At 42.5% G+C, this 18,635-nt stretch overlaps 3 protein-coding genes and 1 pseudogene across 3 annotated transcripts in view; 1 reads left to right on the top strand and 3 right to left on the bottom strand.

Annotated features, from left to right (window-relative positions):
• LOC103883547 overlaps positions 1–14,843 on the bottom strand; it is a 37,405-nt gene extending 22,562 nt beyond the window's left edge. The window contains exons 1-3 of the mRNA XM_009204582.4: positions 14,476–14,843; positions 2,427–2,506; positions 1,439–1,832 (exon numbers count right to left, since the gene is read on the bottom strand). Coding sequence (XP_009202846.2) covers positions 1,439–1,832; positions 2,427–2,506; positions 14,476–14,785 — 784 coding nt within the window. The 5' untranslated portion in view covers positions 14,786–14,843. The remainder of the gene's footprint in view (positions 1–1,438; positions 1,833–2,426; positions 2,507–14,475) is intronic.
• On the bottom strand, positions 1,319–1,872 carry LOC101022644 (histone H2A type 1-H). Its single transcript, XM_003897181.4, is given in 2 exon segments — positions 1,319–1,456; positions 1,458–1,872. Coding segments are annotated over 2 exon segments (420 nt in total). The 5' UTR covers positions 1,824–1,872; the 3' UTR covers positions 1,319–1,402.
• Positions 2,114–2,608, top strand: LOC101022294 (histone H2B type 1). Its single transcript, XM_003897180.5, has one exon. It carries the CDS (start codon positions 2,155–2,157, stop codon positions 2,533–2,535), a length of 381 nt encoding a protein of 126 aa, XP_003897229.1. The 5' UTR covers positions 2,114–2,154; the 3' UTR covers positions 2,536–2,608.
• An 815-nt stretch (positions 14,844–15,658) lies between the features above and the next one.
• Positions 15,659–18,500, bottom strand: LOC110742966 (annotated as a pseudogene).
• Between the last annotated feature and the right edge of the window lie 135 nt (positions 18,501–18,635).

Genomic DNA, 18,635 nt, shown 5'->3' with positions numbered 1-18,635 from the left:
TGTCCCCCATAGCTCACTGCAGCTTCGAACTCTTGGGCTCAATCAATCCTTCCCCGCCTACTTCTCCCAAGTACCTAAGATCTCAGACCAAGCCACCATGCCAGGCTAACTTTTTCCTTTTTTTTTTTGAGACGACGGAGTCTCCCTCTGTTGCCCAGGCTGGAGTACAATGGCACCATCTCGGCTCACTGCAACCCCCGCCTCCCGGGTTCAAGTGATTCTCCTGCCTTAGCCTCCCGAGTAGCTGGGATTTCAGGAGCCCACTGCCAGGCCCAGCTAATTTTTTTGTATTTTTAGTAGAAACCTAATTTTTAGGTTTTGCCATGTTTGCCAGGCAGGTCTCAAACTCCTGACGTCAAGTGATCTGCCCACCTCGGCCTCCCACAGTGCTGGGATTACAGGCGTGAGCCACCGCGCAGGGCAGGCTTTTTACTTTTTGTGGAGATGAAGGGGGTGTCTGGCTTTATTGCCCAGCCCGGTCTTGATAACCTAGGCTCAAGCGATTCTTCTGCCTTGGTCTTTCAAATTGCTGGAATTACAGGTCTGAGCGAGGGCGTTAGGCCATTACAGCTGTTTCGTTTAGTGTTGATTTTAGAATACTGTGTTAATTGCGCTTTTTGAAAAGAGAAACCCAACAAACACAAATCTCACTGGAGGAATGTGGTCTTTTTTTTTTTTTTTTTTTGAGACGTAGTCATGCTCTGTTGCCCAGGCTGGAGTGCAATGGTGCGATCTTGGCTCACTGCAGCCTCTGCCTCCCAGAATCAAGCGCTTCTCCTGCCTCAGCCTCCCAAGTTGCTGGGACTACAGATGACCGACACCACGCCCGGCTACTTTTTGTATTTTTAGTGGAGACGGGCTTTCATTATGTTGGCCAGGCTGATCTCGAACTCCTGACCTTGTGATCCGCCCGCCTTGGCCTCGCAAAGTGCTGGGATTACAGGCATGAGCCACTGAGCCCAGTCGGAATGTAGTCATTTTTAAAACTTAAAAAGCCCGCCCTGAAATGCTAATGGGTAGCTATCCTTCTTTGTTCTCTTATTACTGTATCAATCTTTCAGCCTTTTCTGACAAGTGCACATGAATAAACAGCCTATGTGAAATAATAAAACGTATACACACCATGGACTTATACACAAAATAACGTAGTGATACACCTTGAGGTGTTACAACATCAGTTCCTATTCTTGTGTACCTTTATAAACGCATTTTTACTGCAGACACACCAGTAAGACAAATTAGTGCACGAAATGTGAGCAAGGATTTCAATAATGAACTGACCAGTAACGTTAGAAGCATTCGTAAAACTAGAACAGGGTTTCAGGCATTGTATGTGTATTCCAGCACTTTACAGAAAAAGTGGGTGGCTCTGAAAAGAGCCTTTGGTTTCTGGGACTCGGGGTCACTGATGGACTCGACTAGTAATCATTTCACTTGCCCTTGGCCTTATGGTGGCTCTCCGTCTTCTTAGGCAGCAGCACGGCCTGGATGTTGGGCAGGACACCGCCCTGCGCAATGGTCACGCGACCTAGAAGCTTATTTAGCTCCTCGTCGTTGCGGATGGCTAGCTGCAGGTGGCGCGGGATGATGCGGGTCTTCTTGTTGTCGCGAGCCGCGTTGCCAGCTAGCTCCAAGATCTCAGCGGTCAGATATTCCAGCACCGCCGCCAGGTACACTGGAGCGCCCGCCCCGACTCGTTCAGAATAGTTGCCCTTGCGGAGGAGGCGGTGGACACGGCCGACTGGAAACTGAAGCCCGGCCCTGGAAGAACGCGTTTTAGCCTTTGCCCGAGCTTTGCCGCCTTGCTTTCCACGTCCAGACATAGTGGCTTCCTAGCAGCAGAAGAGATAACAACCAACAGGATAAAGAAAAAGAATGTGCTCGATGGAGGAATAAGAAGCTAGTTATAGTCGTCGGTAGAATTGTAAAAGGCGCAGTTTGATTGGTTAAAATTATTCTTTGACGAAACAACCAATTAGAAAGGAAATAAGGTGAAAGCTATTTTACATGTATGCGTCACTAACACATTGCCCAATCAGTGCTGAATAATTTGAATTCTTTATTTGCATAAAAGACGTATAAAAGGAGAGACTCTAGACACGAGCTGTTATTTAAGTGCTTTCATCCTTACTGTTGTTCTTATTTTCTGACAATATGCCTGAGCCAGCTAAGTCAGCTCCTGCTCCGAAGAAGGGCTCCAAGAAGGCTGTGACCAAGGCGCAAAAGAAGGATGGCAAGAAGCGCAAGCGCAGCCGTAAGGAGAGCTACTCCGTATACGTGTACAAGGTGCTGAAACAGGTTCACCCCGATACCGGCATCTCATCGAAAGCCATGGGCATCATGAATTCCTTTGTAAACGACATCTTCGAGCGCATCGCAGGCGAGGCTTCCCGCCTGGCGCACTACAACAAGCGCTCCACCATCACCTCCAGGGAGATCCAGACGGCCGTGCGACTGCTGCTTCCCGGAGAGCTGGCCAAGCACGCAGTGTCCGAAGGTACTAAGGCTGTCACCAAGTATACAAGCTCCAAGTAAATGTGTGCTTAGTCACTTTAGAACTCAAAGGCTCTTTTCAGAGCCACTCAAGTCTCACATAAAGAGCTTTAATGCTGAATATCACCGTTTTCTAGGGAATAATTTTTCCAATTTTGTAGTTCCAGCACTTTGGGAGCCCGAGGCGTGTGCGGATCTAGACTAGCTTACCTAACATGGTTAAATCCCGTCTCTACTAAAAATGCAAACAATTTGCCGGGCGTGGGGCAGTTGTCTGTAATCCCAGCTACTTGAGAGGCTGAGGCAGGAGAATCTTGAACCCGGAAGGCGGAGGTTGCAGTGAAACGAGATGGCGCCTTTGCATTCCAGCCTGGGCGATAAGGGCGAGGCTTCGTCTCAAAAAAAAAAAAAAAAAAAAAAAAAAGCACGAGATACACGTATTCTGTGTTGGCAAGATCCTGTAATCCTAGCAGTTTGGGAGGCCGATGCATGAGGCTCGATTCAGCTCAGGAGTTAACAGGTTTACCTGGGTAATATACTGAGAACTCATCTCTGCAAAAAATGAAACTAACCGGTTGGACTCGTTGCGTCTGTACTATCACTTACTCGGTAGGCTGAGGACGTAGGATAGCTTAAACTGGAGCTACAGGCTGCAGGAAGATGTGATCACGCCACTGCAATTCCAGCCTGGGCGACACTAGTAGGGGTAGGAACAGTAGTCTTTGGGTCCCTGAAGATCACCTGACAAGTTTGACTCTTCTGAGCATTCTGTTGTGGAGTTTGTTGTGGAGGGACTACCATGGGCATTGGCAATGTAAAGTTGAGCTAAAAATCTCGTTTTGGGCCGGGTGCGGTGGCTCACGCCCGTAATCCCAGCACTTTGGGAGGCCGAGGTGGGCGAATCACGAGGTCAGGAGATCGAGACCATCCTGGCTAACATTGAAACCCCGTCTCTACCAAAAAAATACAAACAAAATTAGTCGGGCGTGGTGGCACTTGCCTGTACTTACAGCTACTCCGGAGGCTGAGGCTGGAAAATCCCTTGAACCCGCGAGGCGGAGGTTGCAGTGAGCCGAGATCGCGCCACTGCACTCCATCCTGGGCGACAGAGCTAGACTCTGTGTATATAAATATATACATATATAAAAATATATACATATAAATATATATACTATATATAAAATATATATATATAAATATACATACATATACCTTTGAACCCGGGAGGCGAGCCTGGTGGATCACTTGAGGTCAGGGGTTCAAAAACAGCCTGACCCACATGGTGAAACCCCGTGTCTACTAAAAATACAAAATTAGCCGGGTGTGGTGGCGCATGCTTGTAACCCCAGCTACTACGGAGACTGAGGCAGGAGAATCGCTTGAACCCGGGAAGCGGAGGTTGCAGTGAGAAGATCGCGCCATTTCACTGCAGCCTGGGCAACAGAGGGAGACTCCATCTCAAACACAGAAACCATTAGTTTATACTCATTAATCAAATTTCTAAAATGGGACCAAAAAAAAAAAAAAAAAAGGTCGCTACTCCATAGTACTCCATGAGCAACCTCAGGTTTCTGAAAACGACAACATAGCACTCCAAAGTATGGTGCCTTGACACAGTGAACATTCTAAGAAATTAGTAGAACAACATAGACAGGAATGTTCTTATGACCTTCCTCTGAAGCAGGTCTTAAGACCTTCCTGTGAGTCTTGCAGAGTATGAGAGGAATCGGAACAAATAGACATTGCTCGATTTCTCCTTGTTTATTATCCTTGGCTCATATTATTTTTGTCTCGTTATATTTCTGCATGACTCTCTACTCTTCATCAAACCTAGTGCAAAAACACTCAGGTTTAACCTCTTCTTCAGGTCTTTATTTCCTTATGTCATGTAAAACTTTATATTAAATGTATATGTTTTTCTCTTGGCCAGGCGCCCTGGCTCACGCCTGTAATCCCAGCACTTTGGGAGGCCGAGGCGGACGGATCACGAGGTCAGGGGATTGAGATCATCCTGGCTAACTCAGTGAAACCCCGTCTCTACTGAAAATACAAAAAAAATTAGCGGGGAATGGTGGCAGGCGCCTGTAGTCCCAGCTACTCCGGAGGCTGATGCTGGAGAATGGCGTGAACCTGGGAGGTGGAGCTTGCTGTGAGCCAAGATCGCACCACTGCACTCCAGCCTGGGCGACAGAGCAAGACTCCGTCTCAAAAAATAAACAAATAAATAAATTTAAAAAATAAATGTGTATGTTTTTCTCTTGTTAATCTGTATTTTGTTTCAGGGCCCCAGCCAATGAACATAAGATGGGTAAAAGGAAACACTCTTTCCTCCCCTACAACACACACTAGGGGTGGATGTGCATCTGTGTTCTGTGTGTTTGTCTTTGTGGAGTACAAAAGCTGGCATAACATAGAAAAGGTGTGGAGAAAAGTAATCCTAGAATGAAAATATTTGAGAAGTGTGTTTGCTAGGGCTTCCAAAACAAACTACCAAGACTGTGTGGCTTAAAAAAATTAATTTTGTCACAATTCTGAAGGCTGCAAGTTCAAGATCAACCCAGTGAGCACGATTGATTTTTTCTTGGGCCACTCTCCTTGGGGTTTCCCCTCTCTGGTCTTTCCTCTGTGTGTGTGGTTTGTTTTTTAATATAATCTTATAAGGACAGTAGTCAGATTAGATTAGTACCCACCCCTAAAACCTCATTTTACACCTTTAAAGACCTTATCTCCAAATAAAGTCACATTTTCAAGTACTCGGTATTGGACTTCAACGTTTGAATTGTGGGCTGGGGACAGGCAATTCAGTCGATATCAAAAATTATGGTGATTAAGCTTCTAAATAGTACACGAAATAAGTATTTCACAGGCATATCAAACTCAGCGCAACTAAAACAGACCTTATGATACACTACCTAGCTTCACTTACTCATCCAACTTTGAAATCTAGTCCCCATTCCAGAGTATTCCCTTTTCTTTTATGCAAATACTTAAAAATATACGTCTTACTGATTCTAACTTCTAATTTTATGTTAATATTGTCCATATTTTTGTTTACTGTGGCTAAAAACTGGAAATATTAATGTTGAAGAGTTAGACTTTGCCTAAAACTAGGTTTTATCCCTAATGGAATATTATGCAGCTGTTAAAAATAATGCTTTTAAAAAAGATAAACGACATAAAATATGCTCATTGCATTGTATAGGGTAAATCCAAGTTGCCAAATAGCGTATTCTTATTTATGTGACATCACACACACACACATTCACACGCACACACACACACTATATAGTTTTAGGAAAAAAGAGTGACTATAAGGGTCAATGCCAAAATGTTAAGAGTGCTGTTACATTTTTTTTGGTGCAATAGCTCCTCTGAAGGTAACTTTCTCTATTTGTCTCTATCCAAAACTCTCCATGGTGTGGTTAAGAAATAGGAAACTCTCCCTAGGCCCTTTCCTCTCCAAGTCTCCCTGCCCTATGTTAAGAAAAATTAATTTATTCCACAGGTAATCACTGAGCACCAACTATGTACCAGCTATTATCCTATGCAATACAAAAATGAATAGAGTAAATTTAAGATATACTTACTAAGGAAATTGAAAATCAAGACAATAGAATATCCTCGCATAAAAGGAAAAAATTTTAAAAGTGTGAAATGACTGTAAGGAACAGGGGAACAAGAAGGATTAAGGCCAGAAAGTGACATAATTTACGGTCAGGTCATGGTTACCTCTGGGGGCCGTAGCAGGAAGATGAGAGATGAGGTCAAAGCAGTTCTTGGTAATATAACAAATATAATAGACATAACCAATATATTTGATTGATAATTGGGTTCAAGCATGGCCATCATATTATTCTTTATAACTTGTATATTGATTTGTTACATTTTTAAATGTATCTAGAAGTACAAACTTAAAAGCAAGTAAAGAAAAAATAATCTACAAACATGTTTGTGGAAAATCACTTCAACTTCTATAAAAAGAACTTCTGTAAACTATGAAATATTGCTTATAGCAAAAATTTGGTTATAAAAAAGGAAAACTCTCCTTATACTCCAAAAGACTGTAGATGCTGAAAAAAGAGTGGGTGCTTAACAAAAATCTCTGCTACTATATAAAACTTGATTTTTTTCCCCCTTTTTTCCTTTTTTTTTTCAGATGGAGTCTCTTTCTGTCGCCCAGGCTGGAGTGCAGTGGTGTGATCTTGGCTCTCTGCAACCTCCACTTCCCGGGTTTGAGTAATTCTCCTGCCTCAGCCTCCTGACTAGCTGGGACTACAGGCCACATGTGTGCCACCATGCTAATTTTTGTATTTTAGTAGAGATGGGGTTTCACCACGTTGGCCAGGCTGGTCTCGAACTCCTGACCTCAGGTGATCTACCTGCCTTGGCCTCCCAAAGTGATGGGATTACAGGTGTGCGCCGCTGCGCCTGGCCTATGATACTTGTTTTTTAAGGGATTCTTCTTGAAATATACTCCTTTTCTGCCAGGGAAAGGAAATACTTCACATGTACGCTGAAGTATTTCATTTCATCATTTGTAAATTTGTTTAGATTTACATTTATTTCATTCATATCCATTCATTCAGGCACTTGTTCAGATAAATTAAACACATAATTTGAATTCAATATACTAAATGCAAGAAGTAGTTTTGTAAAAGATATGAGAATTGTTTTACATAATCAGAACAGTTGCTGGGTTAGGAAAGGGATTTTGTGTGGTTCCCTGTTGTTCAGAAGAAAGTCCACATTCCTGTCATTGGCCTAACATGCCTCCAAACCTGGCACAAACCCACTTGTCCAAGCATCAACCATCACTTCCAATACTGACATGATTTATACTATTGTCTGAACTTCTATTTTCTTTTATTTTTTCTTTAGAGATGGAGTCCTGTTCTCATTGCCCAGACTGGAGTGCAATGGCACGATCTCTGCTCACTTCAGCCTCTGCCTCCTGAGTTCAAGTGATTCTCCTGCCTCAGTCTCCCAAGTAGCTGGGATTACAGGCGTTTGCCACCATGCCTAATTTTGTATTTTTAGTAGAGACAGGGTTTCACCAGGTTGGTCAGGCTGGTCTCGAACTCCTGACCTCATGTGATCTACCTGCCTCAGCCTCACAAATTGGTGGGCTTACAGGTGTGAGCCATTGTGCCTGGCCTCTTTTCTGACATTCTACATAGTATTTAATTCTTGCTCTGCTTTCCATAAAGGCATGTTTTGACTGACCAAATAGACTGGAAGCTCCTCAAGGGCAGGAAAAAAATATAGAGGGAGGTGGTGGGGAGGGGTTGTAATGCTAAACAATGTTGTTATGGATAGCCTCAAGAAGACTATGATATTTGAATACAAACCCGAAGGAAGTGAGGGAACACCACCTACAGAAATCTAGAAGCTGACTGGACCACTCAAGGGGAACCATCGGTATGTCGTTCCTGTGAGGAGTACCTCTAGCAAGTTCCAGGAACTGGTGGAGTTGGCTAGGAAGGAGTGGAAGAGTAGTGGGATTTGAGGCCAAAGAGTTAATAAGGATCAGACAGTGTGGCCTGTAACCCACTGAAAGGACCTTGAGTTTTTCATTAAGTGACATGAGAACCATTGTGGGGGTTTCAGCAGAGGAGTCATCTGATCTGAATTGCCCTTTATTGGAATTCCTCTGGGAGAACCAGGTGATGACAGTGTTGTAGTAATAAAGGTAGAAGATGGCAGTGGCTTGACCAGAGGTGTAGCATTGGGAATGAGAAATGGTTGGATTCTGTTTGTGTTTTCAAGGAAGAGCTCATAGAACTTACTGATGGATTGTTATGTAGGATGTGAAAGAAAAAGACAAAAATGATTCCAACTAAGAGTATAAATGCCATTCACCAGTTTCAAGATGATGAGATTAGCTGTTTTGTCAGAGAGAATGAAATTCTGTTGAAATTGGAAGTTCATATTAATTGGACTTTCAAGTAGAGATGTCAAGTAAGTAACAGGGTCTCTGAGTATGGAGTACAACGCTGTGGGCTGGTCATTTAGTGTTCATGACATAAATATATGTATAGTATCTCCACAGCAACAAGGAAACATCAGTTCAAAAGAATCAGATGGAGATTTTCATTCTCCAGGTCCATCTTCTCAGAGCGATCAGAAGTGGCAGAGCTAAGGGAAGAGAAAAGGCAGCATCAGATACAGAGCTCTGAAGCCAGTTTCCACAAATAGGCTTCAGGATGCCTGAGAACACATTGAATTCAATCAGGGGATTGAAATGTGCCCAAATATGTGACGATAGTGGGTGTATTTTGTAAAAACTGTGAATATCTATCACTGGATCTCCAAAGTTATTCCCCATGGCTCTAACTTTAATAGATTATTTGAGTGAGGATTCCAATATTATTTCATACTCTTATGAGTAAGGGCATTTTTCCACATTTGTAAAATAGGAATAATATTTATTGTTTGTTCTGAACATTATAGGAGAAAAGGAAAATTACTGGAGAAATTGTAAAACTGTAACTTAGAAATTCACGTCATTAATACTAAACAAACATTCTTTACTTCTTTGACCCAAAGCTTTTTCTCTTTATTATCTACCTTCTTTCTTAAGAGATTTAGTCCCATCTTGTGGCTTTTTTACTCTTATGGCAATTATGCTTTGACTGTGAATTATGTTTCCATGTTTCTTTTCTTTTTTTTTTTTTTTGAGACGGAGTTTCACTCTTTTTGCCCAGGCTGGAATGCAACGGCACAATCTCGGCTCACCACAACCTCCGCCTCCCAGGTTCAGGCGATTCTCCTGCCTCAGCCTCCCAAGTAGCTGGGATTATAGGCATGCGCCACCACCCTGGCTAATCTCATAGTTCTAGTAGAGATGGGGTTTCTCCATGTTGGTCAGGCTGGTCTTGAACTCCTGACTTCAGGTGATCCACCTGCCTCGGCCTCTCAAAGTGCTGGGATTACAGGTGTGAGCCACTGCACTGGGCCCCATGTTTCTTTTCTACCCTGCAGGTTTTTATAGCCAACTGCCTATTTCATATCTTTCATATCTTTCTCTTAGATATGTAACAGGCATCTTAAATTCTCTCTGGATATACAAAAATAAGAATTTGAATCCTCTCCAAAACTTGTTCCTTTCTTATTTTTCCACATTTTAGCAATCGATACCTCCAATTCCAGTTGCTTTGGCTAAAATCATTGGAATCATCATACATTTTTGTCTGTTTTTCATACTGTACACATTCAGTAGCTCAGAACAAACTATCAACCTTAATTCAAAATATATATAGAATCCAAGCACTTTACATAGCCTGTACTACTAACACACTGGTCCAAGCCACTGTCATCTCAACTGCATTACTGTAGTACCCTCTGAACTGGTCTCCTTGCTCCTACCCTGGTCCCATCACACTTTATTCTTCATCAGGCATCCAGATAGCTCATTTAAAAATATAAATCAGGCCGGGCGCGGTGGCTCACACCTGTAATCCCAGCACTTTGGGAGGCCGAGGCGGGCGGATCACAAGGTCAGGAGATCGAGACCACGGTGAAACCCCGTTTCTACTAAAAATACAAAAATTAGCCGGGCGCGGTGGCGGGCGCCTGTAGTCCCAGCTACTCAGGAGGCTGAGGCAGGAGAATGGCGTGAACCCGGGAGGCAGAGCTTGCAGTGAGCCGAGATTGCGCCACTGCACTCCAGCCTGGGCGACAGAGCGAGACTCTGTCTCCAAAAAAAAAAAAAAAAAAAGAAATATATATATATATATATATATATAAATCAGGTCCAGTGTGGTGGCTCATGCCTGTAGTCCCAGCCCTTTGGGAGGCTGAGGCGGGCGAATCACGAGGTCAGGAGATGAAGACCATCCTGGCTAACATGGTGAAACCTCATCTCTACTAAAAATACAAAATATTAGCCAGATGTGGTGGCTACACGCTTGTAGTCCCAGCTACTCGGGAGGCTGAGGCAGGAGAATCACTTGAACCTGGGAGGCTGAGGTTGCAGTGAGCTGAGATTGCGCCACTACACTCCAGCCTGGGTGACAGAATGAGACTCTGTCTCCAAAAAAAAAAAAATTATATATATATATATATACACACACACACACACACACATATATATGTGTGTGTGTGTCTATAAATCAGAGTATGTCAGTTCTCTGCTCAAAACCTTGCAGTGGCTCCCATCTCACTCAGAATAAAACAGTAGTCATACTGGTCTACAAGGCCATATAGAGACTCGTCTCCATTTGTCTTGCAGATCTTATTGGTTTTTAATTTGTACCCTCTCCAATACCAGCAGTGGGTTCTTGACCCTCACAAAATAGAAATCGACAAAGAATATAAGATGGACTTGAGCAAGGCAGTTTATTAGGGCTTTGGGCTTGAGCAGAAAGGGAGACGGCAGCCAGAGGTATACTTGCAGCTGGCTCCTTGAAAGCAAGCTAGTGTACTTTGTTATTCTTTTCTGGGCTTTGTCCAGGTGACATCATGGCATGTTTGGCGTGGTCTGTTTTGGAAACACCTTTGCAGTCCCTTGTCATGTTTTTTCCTGTGTCTCAGGCCTCACTGGCATCTTAAATCTTCATGCAGGGGTATAATTTTTATCATTAACATGATGCAAAATTTAGGTTAGGATAATCTAAGACCCTACAGTGCATGTTCATTTGGGGAAGGTCTTTTGGAAGTCCCTATGCTGATGGCCAGGATGTTTGTGGTTAGAGTGTTCTATTTCTTTGATGTCCGATTGCTTGATTTTATGAGCAGAAGCTTCAGTGGCTGCAAGGTTATAGAGCTGGGTGCTGCTGTAGTCAGCGTAGCATGTAAAGAAGTGTGGCGGGGTCCCTTGTCCTGCCTTCCAATGTCTGCCTCACTTCTGCCCCTTTTTCCAGCCATAATACTTGCTTTTTACCTCCAGGCTTTCTTGCTTGGTATTCCATTTGGAATATTCTCCTGTAGCAGGACGAGCCGCAGACAAAACTCCTCAGACACCGGATTAAAGAAGGAAGAGGTTTTTTATTCAGCCAGGAGCGTCCTCACTTTCTCAATGTTTTTTTTCTTTATCATTTTATGAGTAAAATTTCCCAAGACAGTATCATTTAAAATATCACCTCTTCCCACCACATGCTATGCCTTTTCCTGCTTCAGTGATCTTCATAGCAGTCAGCACCATCTGACACAGTATGTTTTGTTTTGTGTGTGTACCACCACCCAATAAATATAAATTCTATGTACACAGACATTGTTTTGTTCTTTCTCATTCACTGCTTTAACTCCCAGAGCGTAGAACAATGCTTGGCACATGCTATGTGCTCCTTTTTGTCGCTGTTGTTACACTAACATCCTCATAAAACTTTTTCTCCTCAAACCAGTGCCTTAGTACCAATAACATGATGCTTTTCATATATATGCACAAGGTCACACTTTTAAAAAATGACATTCAAAATAACTATTTTCCTGATTTCAAAGTATCAGCCTACGGATTACTTGTTGGCTAGAAGAAAAATCTCATTTTCAGTGGAACTATCACCCTAAACCACCAATTTTTTTTTTTTTTGGCAGTCTTTCTCTGTTGCCTAGACCAGAGTGCAGTGGTACCACCTTGGCTCACTACAACCTCCGCCTCCCAGGCTCCAGCCATTCTCCTAACTCAGCCTTCTGATTAACTGGGATTACAGGTGCCTGCCACCATGCCCGGTTAATTTTTTTATTTTTAGTAGAGTTGGGTTTTCACCATGACGGCCAGGCTGGTTTTGAACTCCTGACCTCAGGTGATCCGCCCACCTTGCCCTTACAACGTGCTGGGATTAGAGGCATGAGCCACTGTGCCCAGCCCAAACCTGCGATTTTTCTATCACTTTGAATTTGCATAAAACCAGACATCAAGTGCTTCTGATGTAGTGTACTACTATGTACATTAAATGTGTAAACTGTTCCTGACAGGTATATTCACCTTTCAATTAAGTGTATGGAAGTCACTTGTACTTTACAGGACATGGAGAATACAGAAGCTAAAATGATTAAGAATCAAGCCAATCCAAAAAAAAAAAAAAAACCATTCCGTAAGTCTGGTCTTCAAAAAATCAACGTCCAAAAATGGGGAAGTAGGGGAGAGGAGCCTGTTTTAGATAAGAAAACTGGAGACACAACCGAAGTTATGGCGGCATCCTTCTTTAAACAAACCAGATCTCCAATACATCTGGGGCATAACTGGGATGTTTTCAATGTGGAATGAGTACATGTCTTTTTTGAACAATAGACAATGAGATCCAAGTAGGAAGTAACGAAGGCTTTATTTTCAGAGGGAGAAGAATCCCAGGATGTAGTGAGCACTCTGTGTCAGTGAAGGGGAGCTGGAATATATACATGCCTTACAGTCAATCCTACATCACAGATTAAGTAGGTTTGGAAAAATTCTTTGAATATTATTCATGAGGGAAGTCAGGCACTTACACTTTGGCAAAACATGTAACATACATTTCATGTGAACCATGGGGAGGATTTTAGCATTACAATGAGGTGGGATTTAGCTTTATGCTAAAAGATGAACTGTAGGGCACAAAGACAATTTGTTCAATCTCTACAAGCTGGCTGAAACTGGCTTAAGGTCTATGTCCACTTATCAATAACGAATATATGTAAGACTGGTCCTCTAATTGGAGTTGTGGCAGGACTGCAAAACAGGGGAAAGGGATTTCTGGCTGGTCAATCAGAATCCGTTGGAACATTTTCTAACTAGTTTCTACAATGCTTTCCAGCAGTTAGTTTCTGCTTACAGGAAAGAAATCATAAGGCAATTAACACTAAGATGATTAATCCTTCATTTTTTCTGCTAGCCATGCAACTCGATTATGTGGGGTTTACTATATACTCAACAATTTGGGGTATAATGTCCTATTATAGCATAGTATGTATACTATAAAAACTGTCAAACATTCTACCTACTTTTAAAAAAATGTTTTTGTTACCGAGATTCCAGGGGTTCAGTCCAGGTCCTGCTGCTCGCCAGAGAATTTCAATGACCTAGGAGGGAAGGCTTTAATCCCGTGCTGCTGCTTAGGAGAAAGGGAGATGAAATCACAAATCCGTCTCCCGGACCAAAATTGGGGGGGGGAGGTTTATGTAGCGAGAAGAGCGAGAAAACAGGAAATCAGGGAGTGCTAAGGTAGCAATCATGATGGTTAAGAAACATGGAGTCTCACGGTGTGGATGCAGTGATCCGGTGAGTTTCAGTTCCTCGCTTGAGGCAGGTACATGAGTTCCTAAACTTTAAGATTTGTCTCATGTGAGTTAAATGTTAAATTTCAAGCTTTAGGGTAGGATTAAAGGGTCAAATTTCTTTATTCAAAAAACAGCAGATATTAGAACTTCTAAGGGACAACTGGGCTGGCTTCATTAATATTCCGAAATGCATACTTGCAACCTCTCCTCGCGTGAGCTGATCTACCCCAGGGGCCTCTACACACCAGAAACTCGGTCGTTAACAGAAAACAAGCCGCCAGGATTTAAGGCCCACATTACCGCCCAGAAGATTCGTTATGCTAATTCGCGTATCCGCCCGTTGCCAGGCACTGGCTTTGTTCCTCGCTGTCCGCCATTTTGAGCGGTTACGCACTCTGGCAGTTTTTCTACTTACGTGAAAAACCATGCAGTTTAAAAAAAAAAAAAAAAAAAAAAAGCGGTAAGAGAAACAGATGAGACACCACCACCCTAACCTTTTCGGTGCAACCTAAGCCCCTACTATACCTCCTGAAAATGCTATGCCTAATATAGCAATTCTAAATGCAAAGGGATCGTAGCTTTAAAAATCGTATGCTGAAACCAAATATAATTTGGAACAACAAAAAAAAAACCGCGAAAGACATACGTACCTGTGGATAGGAACAATGACTTATGAAGTGACTAAGCGGTTAACAAAAGTCATTAGCTCTTTTAAGGAAAAGTGTGGGCGGCCCTGAAAAGGGCCTTTAATTTGGGATAGTTGAGATGTTGAGTCGTTCAAGCAAGAGCCTTAGCCGCCGAAGCCGTAAAGAGTGCGTCCCTGTCGTTTGAGAGCGTAGACCACATCCATCGCTGTTACGGTCTTGCGCTTGGCGTGCTCCGTGTAAGTAACAGCGTCACGGATCACGTTCTCTAGAAACACCTTCAGCACCCCGCGGGTCTCCTCATAGATGAGTCCAGAAATGCGCTTGACACCGCCGCGACGAGCAAGACGCCGGATGGCAGGTTTGGTAATACCCTGGATGTTATCTCGCAAGACTTTGCGGTGACGCTTGGCGCCCCCTTTACCCAAGCCTTTTCCGCCTTTGCCACGACCAGACATTGCGAACCAGTCTGAAAGACAAACTGGAGAAATCTGGAAGACGAGCGACGGTAGTACCCTTATATGCTGGGAATTCGGACCTAATTGAAGACTGAAAACGCACATCCGGGAACTTTGGTACTGCCTGCTGGCCCCACCCCTCACAGCTCAGACCCGGATGACGTCACCAAGGACACCAGTTCCCGCCGGAAGAGTGCGCTCTCCATGGAGGCGTCTCTGCAAGTCTTACGTCCCCAAAGAGGAAATTTAGGCCTATTTTAACAACTAAATGAGATTAAATATATTAACATTTTTAGGTTAATATCATTTATTGCTTGGATGCTCTAGAACGATTGAACAGGAGCTTCGGCTCACAAGACGAACTGTAGCAATCTCCTTCCTGGAGGAGTTCAGCTTTGTTCCCACAGGCATGGTGCCTCTGACATTTCTGCTGCTTGCTCTCTTGGGGACCGAACCCCCTTAGGAAGTGTTTGAAAACTGCAAGATCTCACCCTCTCCAGCACCAAGCTAAGGGAAATCTGACCAAAAGGGTTTTCTTCCCGAAGACAAAAATATGGATAATTAGTGATCCGTCGGGCGCTGTGGCTCACGACTGTAATCCGAGCACTTTGGGAGGCTGAGGAGGGCGGATCACCTGAGGTTGGGAGTTCAATACCAGTCTTTAACATGGAGAAACCCCGTCTCCACTAAGAACACAAAATTAGCCGGGCGTGGTGGCGCATGCCTGTAATCCCAACTACTTAGGAGGCTGAGGTAGGAGAATTGTTTGAACCCAGGAGGCAGAGGTTGTGGTGAGCCGAGATCACAGCATTGCACTCCAGCCTGGGCAACAAGAGTGAAACTCCGTCTCAAAGAAAAGAAAAAAAAAAAAAAAAGAAAGAAAATTAGTGATCCCATTAATTCTAGTCCTCATTGTGGAGGCCCGTATTACAATTTTGGCTTTTCTTTCTTCCCTGTTTATTAAAATTTATAATTCTCATTTAAACAACTAGCTAACTCGCACATCTAAACCTAAAAACCCACTGGTGTGTTAATGTTTAGTTCTCTATTGTTAGTTTTCTTTTCTCTTTGATTCTGGTAGCAGCCTTTATCACAAGAGAACTGGCAACGTGTAGTGGGCCAAGGTATTAAATAGGCGACTTCCTACAGACTTTTAAAATAAAAGGTGGTGTTGGGAGTCAGAAAACTCCCAAAATGACGGCCTCAGCAGTAAGTTTTTCTCCTCCTACATTCCTCTCTCTCCCTCCCATTCTCCCGGGAAGCTAGCTATAGGAACTAGACTCCTTCCTCCCCAAGATGGAACATATAAACCAAAGCTAGCCCCAAAGCTGGCCATAAAACCTAAAAATAATCAAATTTTCCTCCTTTCCATACAAATGTTAGGATTTCTACTGTGAAAAGAAATCAAATATGTAGAGACTAAACAAAAAGGAACTGTAAATTGCTGCTGTTAAAATCCCACCAATATCAAAATTCTGTGAGCCTGTGATATTTAGGAAGAATTTACATACTTCTATAATAATTGTAATAGTATTTACATATTTGTATTTAAATGTATAAAATTGTAATTTAATAGAACATTAGTTAATATGTTACTGAATTGAGGTTTTTTTTTTTTTTTTTTGAGTTTTTTTGGCTGTAAGTTTATTCAATGCAAAATAATCCTCTCCAGTTTTGCTGAGGTGGCTGACCACGTCCATGACCAAATCTGCCTCTAAACTGGAATTCGGTTGCTGATCCAGCCCCAGCCTTGGCTTTCTTGTCAGCACCAGGGGACACAGCACTCCGTCTGTAGGTATCGCTGTCGGGTTCTCCTATTGTGAGTCTTGCAGGTTGCTCACCCTCCATCCAGACCTTTAGACCGAGGGCTGCCGGGCTCTGGACTCTGGATGACTGCGGCCTTCAGTGGCAGGCACAATCTCTGGGGGCAGATGAAGGTAATTATGGAGATACTGGATGCTCTCATTGGTAAGGTACCAGTAGAAATGTCTCCAGGCAAACTGTTCCTTCAAGTAGCCTTGGGACTCGAGAGACTGCATGGCCTTCATGACACAAAGGTTGGGCACATTCTTGTCTGCCATTTCTAGGTGCTTAAGCATATGGACATCCTTCTTGGTCACCATGACTCCCTGCTTAAAAAGGAGTTCATAAATGGCAATCTGGTTCTTCTTAGGCATCAACATCTCGGCGATTGTGGGGTCTCGGGCCAGGGCTGGTACATTACTCAATTCTTAAACTTGTATAGTTGCACTGGTTTCCTATTGCTGGTTTGAAAAATTATCACATTTTATGATTAAAAAATACAAATTTGTAATTATATAGTTTTTAAAATTGGGGCTCAGTCAGATCTTACTGAGCAAAAGAGTCAAGGTGTTGACTTGATATTAACTAAAGAAATAAAGAGCCTGTATCTTTTCCCTTGCCTTTTTACCCTGTAGATGCCACTCTCTCCTTGGATCATGGTCCTTTTCTTTCACTTTCAAAGCTGGAAATTTATGGCCAAATCGTTCTCATGCTGCCATATCTCTAGTTCTCTATTCCAATTCCCTCTTCCACTTTTAAGAATCTTTGTAATTGTATTGGGTTAACTCATAACATGCAGGATAATCTCCTTAAGGTCAGCCAATTTAGTAGCCTTAATTCCACATAAACCTTAGTTGCCCTTTGTCACGTAATGTAACAAAGACTGCAGGAATTTGCAGACTCCAGGGATTAGGATGTGGTCATCACTGGGGTAGCCTTATTCTGCTTAGCACAGTGGATCACAATATTTTTAGAATCTGATAGAAAGCTATATAATTTGTTCTGGGAAGGAGAAACACATATGGCCACATTTTTGCATATAATTTCAGAAAGTTGTTGTATTCCCCTCAAGCTGATGTACACCTTAGTTTAGATATTTACTTATGGAACTACAGAAAGCAAAAATCGACTGCTATACCAATGTAAATTTGCACATGAAGCTATTTAGTATTTTTAGCTTTCATTTTTGTAGGTTTTTCTTGTTGTTTTCATATTTTCAGTTGGGGTTTGTTTATTTGAATGTTTATATATGCTTTGTAAGTGCTGTGTTCTGTGTCCATTTATGTGCCAGACAGGGAGTGGGAAGTTGAAAAAAAATTGTGGGACGGGTGCAGTGGCTCACACCTATAATCCCAGCATTTTGGGTGTCTGAGGAGGGTGGATCACCTGAGGTCAGGAGTTCGAAACCAGCTTGGCTAGTACGGAGAAAGGCCGTGTGTACTAAAAATATAAAAATTAGCCGGGTGTGGTGGCAGCTGCCTCTTGTCCTAGCTACTTGGGAGGCTGAAACAGGAGAATCACTTGAACCCAGGAGGCGGAGGGTGCAGTGAGCCAAGATCGTGCCATTGAACTCTAGTCTGAGCGATAATAGTGAAACTTCGTAACAAAAAAAAAAAGAAAAGAAAGTAATATAGAATACTATTCCTTTTTTCTTAACTGGGTTGAAATTCTAAGAATATTTTGTATAAAATATTTTAAATATTTTTAAAATACTAAAATATTTTGTAAAAATTCTAAGTATTCTACAATGGATGCCATTCATAACAATTTATTATCTTAAGTAAGGTTTGTAATTACAAGCAATACACTACAACTTCAGTATCTTTATATGTGAGTATATAGAATAGAAAAATTGTGGTATTTGTAAGTAGACTGACATAAATTATTTTTTCATTTAAAAATCACAATTTTTGCCTATTAGAATAAAATGAACATATATGAAGTCAACCTTGAAGGAAAAAAAGTAAAAAATAACTTTGAGGAAGTGACAACAAAATATTTTAGGGTTAAGGGTGTTTCTCTCCTGGACTTCCAGTTATTACTCCCA

The sequence above is a fragment of the Papio anubis genome, chromosome 6 (assembly GCF_008728515.1).
Source record: "Papio anubis isolate 15944 chromosome 6, Panubis1.0, whole genome shotgun sequence".
NCBI lineage: Eukaryota > Metazoa > Chordata > Mammalia > Primates > Cercopithecidae > Papio > Papio anubis.
Note: the sequence above shows the minus strand (reverse complement) of the source record. Positions and strands in the feature narration are given on the sequence as shown.

What these genes read in the sequence shown, in the direction of transcription:
- LOC101022294 (XM_003897180.5), top strand. Translation starts at nt 2,155, where the DNA reads ATGCCTGAGCCAGCTAAGTCAGCTCCTGCTCCGAAGAAGGGCTCCAAG.